The sequence below is a fragment of the Schistocerca piceifrons genome, chromosome 1 (genome assembly GCF_021461385.2).
Source record: "Schistocerca piceifrons isolate TAMUIC-IGC-003096 chromosome 1, iqSchPice1.1, whole genome shotgun sequence".
In the NCBI taxonomy this organism is placed as follows: domain Eukaryota; kingdom Metazoa; phylum Arthropoda; class Insecta; order Orthoptera; family Acrididae; genus Schistocerca; species Schistocerca piceifrons.
In genome coordinates, this window is record NC_060138.1 from 1,010,203,964 (window position 1) to 1,010,212,651 (window position 8,688).

Consider the following 8,688-nt stretch of genomic DNA (forward strand, 5'->3'; position numbering starts at 1 on the left):
TGATAGTGATACGAGGCCGTTGGGATCCAGCACGGCGTTCCGTATTACCCTCCTGAACCGACAGATTCCATATTCTGCTAACAGTCATTGGATCTCGACCGAAGCGAGTAGTAATTTCGCGATACGATAAACCGCAATTGCGACAGGCTACATCCGTCCTCTATCGAAGTCGGAAACGTGATGGTACGCATATCTCCAACTTCGACGAGGCATCACAACAACGTTTCACCAGGCAACGCCGATAAACTGCTGTTTGTGTATGAGAAATCGGTTGGAAACTTTCCTCATGTCAGCACGTTGTAGGTGTCGCCACCGGCGCCATCCTCGTGTGAATGCTCTGAAAAGCTACTTATTTGCATATCACAGCATCTTCTTCCTGTCGGTTAAATGTCACGTCTGTAGCACGTCATCTTCGTGGTGCAGCAATTTTAATGGCCAGTGTGTATCATATTCCGGTAGCTACCACTAACCCCTGAAACCAATAATAGTATCTGTGGCAATTTTACAGAACACATCATCTTTATACTAGTACGTAGTGCGGGATATAATGAGAATGTCAACTTCCTAGTAAAGGTGTCTCGTTTGCGATCTGTACAGACGATATTTCCAATACATGAGTTTAAACCGGCTGGTTATCTTAGGTGTAATTTTACATGTACAATCGAGTAACGTACTTCCACGATAGAAATGTCATGGCTTCTTAAGTACAATTGAGTGAAACTAAGGTATTGATTTCTGCAGTGCGACGTTGCTCTCTCTTTATTTGTGTCACTGTGCTTCTGTAGTGTCTAATCGTTTGATTTCGGAGTTTGGTCGTTTCTGAAGGCTGGCGCAGTACTATCCCACATGTGTACATGGAATGATACATGAGATTATAACTGACATCGAAGATTCAGCAACACATTTTGCAATACAAGCCATAAAATTCAACATTAATAACCAAGATGCTTTCATAAACTTTATTAATTTTGAGTTCCAACCAGAAACTGATAAGATTACATTTTATTTCCAAAAGTGGGAAAAGGTGGAGGGCCTTCAAGATATACCAGCTGATCAGAAGGACTTTTCTTTTTGGAAATCTTAGGGAAAGCCTGCTTTGGTGGAGGGCCAGTGAGAGGCGCACCCTGTAGGGCTGATGGTGCAACATCAGCTACCTGGAGCAATGAAGATAATTCAGTGGTGTTGACACCATCTTGGAAGATGGTGGGATTCAGTAGTTGACCATTGCCAGCTGTGTTGAAGTTGCCCACGGTGGGGGGGGGGGGGCAGTGACTCAGCAGGAATAGTATTGTCAGTGCCCAAGGCGGTGGACAGCTTCAGATCATTAGTGGACGTGCAGTAGCCACCATCCAAGATGGGGGGACATGGTGGCTTGACATCGGCAGACGCTTCGCCACTGCCCAAGGTGGTGGGGGGCAGCGACTCAGCGCTATTAGAGTCGCCACTGCCAGGGTTGTTGGGAGGCAGCAGCTCACTAGTGGATGTGGCATCGCAAACATCCAAGATGGTGGGATGCGGTGGTTCATCGTTGGCAGCCATGTTGCCACTGCCCAGTATCGTGGGGGGCTGCAGGTCAGCAGTAATAATATCGTCACTGTGCAAGACAGCAATATTAGAATCGCAACTGCCAGGGTTGCTGGGAGGAAGCAGCTCACTAGTGGATGTGGCATCGCAAACATCCAAGATGGTGGGATGTGGTGGTTCATCGTTGGCAGCCTTGTTGCCACTGCCCAGTGTCGAGGAGGGCTGCAGTTCAGCAGTAATAATATCGTCACTGTGCAAGACAGTGGGGGTCAGTAGTTCATTAGTGGATGTGGTGTCACGGCCTTCGAATACAGTGGGGTGAGACGGTTCATCGTCGGCAGTGTGGTCTCCATTGTAAAAGGAGGTGGGGGGCTGCAAACCAGCAGTATTACTATCTCCACTAGGTGAGGTGGTGGGGGCCAGTGAGTCATAAGCAACATTAACATCGCCACTGCCCAAGTTGGTGGTGGGCAGCAGCTCATCAGTAGTTGTGGTCTCGCCGCCTGAGGTGTTGGGAGGCGTCGGTGGCGTCGGTGAAGGGAGGCGTGGCAGCGTCGGTGGCAGCGGCTGCTGCTCGGCAGTGGCAGTGTAGCCACTGCACATGGTGTCGGAGACATCATAAGCCTGGAATCAGAAGGATATTCTGTATTAGGATTGACTCTCTTGTATGCAGTACTGGTTCAGATTACGGGCTTGTAATATCTGTTTTTGTATGTTCACCGAAAAGAGAAAAGCGAAACACGAAAATATAATTATTGCTGATTAACGAAAATTGATAATGCATTTGTCTAAGTAAAATATTATCTGCTACATATTACAAGATCACAGGTTAATGGAAGTGTGAACAGGCCACCAGAAATTTTAATGAGACATGCAAAGGTGTGTGCATTGTGTTATACAGGTGCCACATATCAGTTTGTGGAATGGAGATCGATGCATGTGTCACCTGGTCAGTCAATTCAGTTAATACAGGGACCGTTACAGATAGCTGTAGATCACACTGGAGTTGTCGATGGATAATGCCCCATATGATCGATTGGAGACAGATCTGGTGTTTGGGCAGGTCAAGATATTATGTCGAAACCCTGAACATCATTTTGGGTTACAGCAGCGGTATGTGGGCGATAATTAACCATTTATGAAACAAAGCCTTGAATGCTGTACATAAATGCCAGCACAAAACGTCATATCAACAGACTGATGTACAAATTTGCGGTCAGGGTGAGTGGGATAACCATGACAGTGCTCCAACTGTGATATGAAATTGCACCTCAGATGGTAGCTCTAGGTGTTGCTCTAATGGATCAAGCACACAGACAGACTGCTTGCAGGACCTCAACTGGCTCTTCCTTCTAACCAACTCACGACCAACACTAGTATGGAGGTAGAACCAGCTTTCGTCATGAAACACTACAGTATTCCACCGTGCCGTACGGTGAGCTTTCCCCTAACTCCACTGAAGTCGTATATAAATGTGTTTAAGGGTCAGTGGAATGCACGTTACAGGTTGTCTGGCTCGGCGATATCGCTGAAGTAAACGATATTGTTGCTCATATTGGCGCTGCTGAGTCAGTACTACATGTGAGAGCCATACGCAACACACGATGGTCTTCCCACTCAGTCGTGTCACTTGCCCATTCGGGGCATGGTCTTCTTGCGATCGTACGTTTTCCTTTCGTTTATGTCATCTAACTCCTCGTTACTGCTGTCAGTGTATTCTGGTGAAGCTACGTTAATCAGGTCGTATGGGGTGCTCACCAATTTACTATTTTAAGATGTACGTGAAATTATACATTTGAATTTGTGTAGTTAAAATGGGTTACTTCAAAACGAGGTAACCACAGTCGAAATGTTACACAGAAAAATACTGCAGCGAATGAGGGCCACTAGTCTTTTCTGTCGATTAACATGGTTGTAACTTTTTGCGCCACATCAGAAGATGAATCAGTAACATTTTAGGGCTGCAGAGGATAACTTCCGGCAAAAGAACTAAACCTTATTCTGAAAACGACTTTGTCAAAGAGGGGAGAGGAGCGGACTAACGTTCAGGGCACACTCTTGCCCTTGTGGCGGAAAGCTGCCCATAAAGGTGGAACGTAAGCAATGATCAACGGCTTAAGGGTGCAGAAGGCAATGGAAACCGCTGCATTATAGACGCATTATGTGTATCCACAGGATCTGTGGACTGAGAATTGAAGAAGTGTCGTGATGCTCTCCCCACTGGCAAAAGACACCGGAGACTGCGAAGTTGGAGGTGACCGTGAGAAAAAGATTAAGTCACGAACTTAAGGATAATGTTCTGAGAGCCGGATGTTAACGCAGTTAACGCAGAACAGGGAATCAGTGATCATAAAGCGGTTACGGCATCGATGATTTCAGCCGTAAATAGAAATATTAAAAAAGGTAAGAAGATTTTTCTGTTTAGCAAAAGTAACAAAAAGCAGATTGCAGAGTAGCTGACGGCTCAACACAAAAGTTTTGTCTCAAGTACAGATAGAGTTGAGGATCAGTGGACAAAGTTCAAAACCATTGTCCAATATGCGTTAGATGACTTTGTGCCAAGAAAGATCGTAAGAGATGGAAAAGAGCCACCGTGGTACAACAACCGAGTTAGAAAACTGCTGCAGAAGCAAAGGGAACTTCACAGCAAACATAAACATAGCCAAAGCCTTGCAGACAAACAAAAATTACGCGAAGCGAAATGTAGTGTAAGGAGGGCTATGCGAGAGGCGTTCAATGAATTCGAAAGTATAGTTCTATGTACTGACTTGGAAGAAAATCCTAAGAAATTTTGGTCTTATGTAAAAGCGGTAGGTGGATCAAAACAAAATGTCCAGACACTCTGTGACCAAAATGGTACTGAAACAGAGGATGACAGACTAAAGGCCGAAATACTAAATGTCTTTTTCCAAAGCTGTTTCACAGAGGAAGACGGCACTGTAGTTCCTTCTCTAGATTGTCGCACATATGACAAAATGGTAGATATCGAAATAGACGACAGAGGGATAGAGAAACAATTAAAATCGCTCAAAGGAGGAAAGGCCGCTGGACCTGATGGGATACCAGTTCGATTTTACACAGACTTCGCGAAGGAACTTGCCCCCCTTCTTGCAGCGGTGTGCCGTAGGTCTCTAGAAGAGCCTAGCGTTCCAAAGGTTTGGAAAAGGGGACAGGTCATCCCCGTTTTCAAGAAGGGACGTCGAATAGATGTGCAGAACTATAGACCTATATCTCTAACGTCGATCAGTTGTAGAATTTTGGAACACGTATTATGTTCGAGTGCAATGAGTTTTCTGGAGACTAGAAATCTACTCTGTAGGAATCAGCATGGGTTTCGAAAAAGACGGGTCGTGTGAAACCCAGCTCGCGCTATTCGTCCACGAGACTCAGAGGGCCATAGACACGGGTTCACAGGTAGATGCCGTGTTTCTTGACTTCCGCAAGGCGTTCGATACAGTTTCCCACAGTCGTTTAATGAACAAAGTAAGAGCATATGGACTATCAGACTAATTGTGTGATTGGATTGAGGAGTTCCTAGATACCAGAACGCAGCATGTCATTCTCAATGGAGAGAAGTCTTCCGAAGTAAGAGTGATTTCAGGTGTGCCGCAGGGGAGTGTCATAGGACCGTTGCTATTCACAATATACATTAATGACCTTGTGGATGACATCGGAAATTCACTGAGGATTTTTGCAGATGATGCTGTGGTGTATCGAGAGGTTGTAACAATGGAAAATTATACTGAAATGCAGGAGGATCTGCAGCGAATTGACGCATGGTGCAGGGAATGGCAATTGAATCTCAATGTAGACAAGTGTAATGTGCTGCGAATACATAGAAAGATAGGTCCCTTATCATTTAGCTACAAAATAGCAGGTCAGCAACTGGAAGCAGTTAATTCCATAAATTATCTGGGAGCACGCATTAGGAGTGATTTAAAATGGAATGATCATATAAAGTTGATCGTCGGTAAAGCAGATGCCAGACTAAGATTCATTGGAAGAATCCTAAGGAAATGCAATCCGAAAACAAAGGGAGTAGATTACAGTACTCTTGTTCGCCCACTGCTTGAATACTGCTCAGCAGTGTGGGATCCGTACCAGATAGGGTTGATAGAAGAGATAGAGAAGATCCAACGGAGAGCAGCGCGCTTCGTTACAGGATCATTTAGTAATCGCGAAAGCGTTACGGAGATGATAGATAAACTCCAGTGGAAGACTCTGCAGGAGAGACGCTCAGTAGCTCGGTACGGGCTTTTGTTAAAGTTTCGAGAACATACCTTCACCGAAGAGTCAAGCAGTATATTGCTCCCTCCTACGTATATCTCGCGAAGATACCATGAGGATAAAATCAGAGAGATTAGAGCCCACACAGAAGCATACCGACAATCCTTCTTTCCACGAACAATACGAGACTGGAATAGAAGGGAGAACCGATAGAGGTACTCAGGGTACCCTCCGCCACACTCCGTCAGGTGGCTTGCGGAGTATGGATGTAGATGTAATGTAGATTCTCCAAATTCAGTATTTAACGTCGGTTGTTGTCTGCCATCGATGCGCAGAATTGAGCGTTGAAATAGAAATTAGCATCGAAACTTCACCATCATCGTGCATCCCTAATCTTATTTTCTTATGATATGAGTTGACTTTGTGAAGAATTGTGCCATCTATGACGATACAGTAAGGCGATTCGCTGAACGCAGCGACAGATTTTTTTGCGGCGTGAAAGATTTTAATAATGTGTGTCACTACGATTAGTCTGTGTTGTAAAGGATCACCATCCTAAATGAGAAAAGTTTATTTTATTCATACTCATTTCCTTCGACATGTATGCACGTTGCTGTAACTACGACTGTAGATTGTAGATTCCTTTCGCGAGGTCCTATAGGGTGTAGTGCCTGTTTACGTCGTCAACGACAGTGTGACCGACGGTAATGAGTGTGAGACCAACTGTAGTTATCAGCCCTAAATGTGGGTATGGTAGCAGCTAGTCACGAAAAGTGAGCAAATGTTCAGCGTCCGGTAAGCGAGATCCTAGCAGTAGCTGGTCTGCACCGTCTATAGCTGGCGCATTGTTCTTTCTTCATCTGTACCAGGACAGGTCCCATTACTTCTGTTTGTTATGTCAGTCGTTCATTTATCCTTTAAGCAGTCGTACGCGGCATATGCTGACGCCAGGTAGAACACGTAGGCATTTGAGAAAGTCACTGACTCTTCTATGAAGGAGAATCAACTGTCAGAAACCAAAGTGGAAGGTCGTATTAATTATTTACTGCGAATATACTCCAGTGTAAGCGTAGTATGAATGGTGCGAGTGAGGTGACTCCTTTGAAAAATCGAAGGCTTGTTTTACTGCTTTCTAGCGTTTATCCCGCGCTAGCAGCGTCGTCTTGTTGGTACATCTGACTCCATTCGGGTCTGTCAGGTGCTTCTGTGTAGGTGGAATTGATGAATTCCGTATCTTTCTTGATACGGTCCAGCCATCGGGTCTTGGTTCTGGCACGAGGTCGTCGGCCATTTGTGCCCAGGTGCATAGCTATTCTTGCCTCCGAGACTGCTTTAATTCGCATGACGTGTGCGTATCATCTTAACCTGCTTTCCCGTAGTTTGTCTGAGATGGGTGCAAGTCCAAGCCGTCGACTGAAAACCCCAGGTCTTCATCAAACATAATATGACTGATGCTTTTCTTCTGCTATTCGTCTGATATTTATTCGCATACCTACTAAATAATTATCAAAGGCATTTAGCTGCAACAACCGGAGATATCTCGTATAATAATAGAGAATAAAAGTGTGTAGCATCCGTAGATTTACTCCGTAATCAGGTCATTGCAGTGAAAGGGTAAAATATCTCGAAATGCACTTTTACACATCAAGTTTCGCTTAGTGTCCGACTAATGTGCGGCTGGTCCTGGCGGAGGTTCGAGTCCTCCCTCGGGCATGGGTGTGTGTGTTTGTACTTAGGATAATTTAGGTTAAGTAGTGTGTAAGCTTAGGGACTGATGACCTTCACAGTTAGGTCCCATAAGATTTCACACACATTTGAACATTTTTTACCACAAATGAAAGGCAGCCCTACCATATTGCCGACCTACCTTCACCTACAGCATCAGAAATTCTCATCTACTGGGTAGTCAATCTTGCAAACACATTTGGCGTGTTGCCTGTCCGAGGGTGCAAAACGAAAGTTGACATTGGCAATAGCCACATCGATGGACACACGCAAATCGTCATTTAAAGATGTATATCAAGTTTTTGGTTCAAGCAACTAAGTATGACACAGGGAGAGATATCCTGCCGAGAGTAAGTTTTGTATGCTATTGGTGTGACGTAGAGAGCCACTACTCACCTGCACCTTCTTGTTCTTCTTCAGCTTCTTCCGCTCGTCGCGGTCAGCGGCACGCCGGCGGATGCAAGGGCACAAACGGCGTAACATCTGCGTCAGAGAAGACCCTTGTCAAGTACTATACGCTATAACATTTCTACAGTAAACCGTGCCCATTACCTCCACTCAACCACATTAAACGCTCCGTCACATGCGGTTCACTAGTTTTTGCGCCATGATTGTCCCGAAATTGAATGAGCGTAGTGAGGTGTTGTAATATCTCTTTATATTCGATGAATTATTCAGATACAATTCTACCCTTGAATGACGTTTACTAATTTTCTATCTTCATACTCGCAGAATCCATGCGAAAAGTAGCGAAAAGTAGCTCATACAATAGCTATGCCATGAGCGCATAAGTATTCTTTGTAGTACTCTCTCTGGTGGTAGTTAGAAAAAAAAGAAAGAGGGCTTCCGAGTTTGTCTTCGTGCCGATTAGCCTGAGCTTGGTTTGGAAGAACTGTAATCTGATTATTGAGATTTATGACAGAAGATAACTGAGACGAAACTGTACGATTAAAAAGGAAATATATATAGATTGCACCTTCAAAAAAAAGGTGTGTATTGGAAATTTGAAAATTAATGATATTTATCGATATATTGCGTAGTTGTTAATCAGAAGGGAACTTCCGAAAGACTGGATACGAACCTGCATTTAATAATACAAGAGCTCCACTACTTCTTCGGAAGGTTAAACTTCATCAAAGCCAAATATCCGCTTGATTTGAGGTTTCCCGACTGATTATACAACGCTCCCAAAATTACGAGGCATTTTATTTG

The 8,688-nt window shown here is 44.5% G+C and overlaps 1 protein-coding gene across 1 annotated transcript; it reads right to left on the reverse strand.

Annotated features, from left to right (window-relative positions):
• Positions 1–465: 465 nt before the first annotated feature.
• On the reverse strand, positions 466–7,959 carry LOC124777164 (mucin-2-like). The gene is made up of 3 exons (XM_047252475.1): positions 7,873–7,959; positions 1,299–2,148; positions 466–491 (listed from the first exon to the last, which is right to left on the reverse strand). Exons 1-3 carry the CDS (start codon positions 7,957–7,959, stop codon positions 466–468), a joined length of 963 nt encoding a protein of 320 aa, XP_047108431.1.
• Positions 7,960–8,688: the final 729 nt, after the last annotated feature.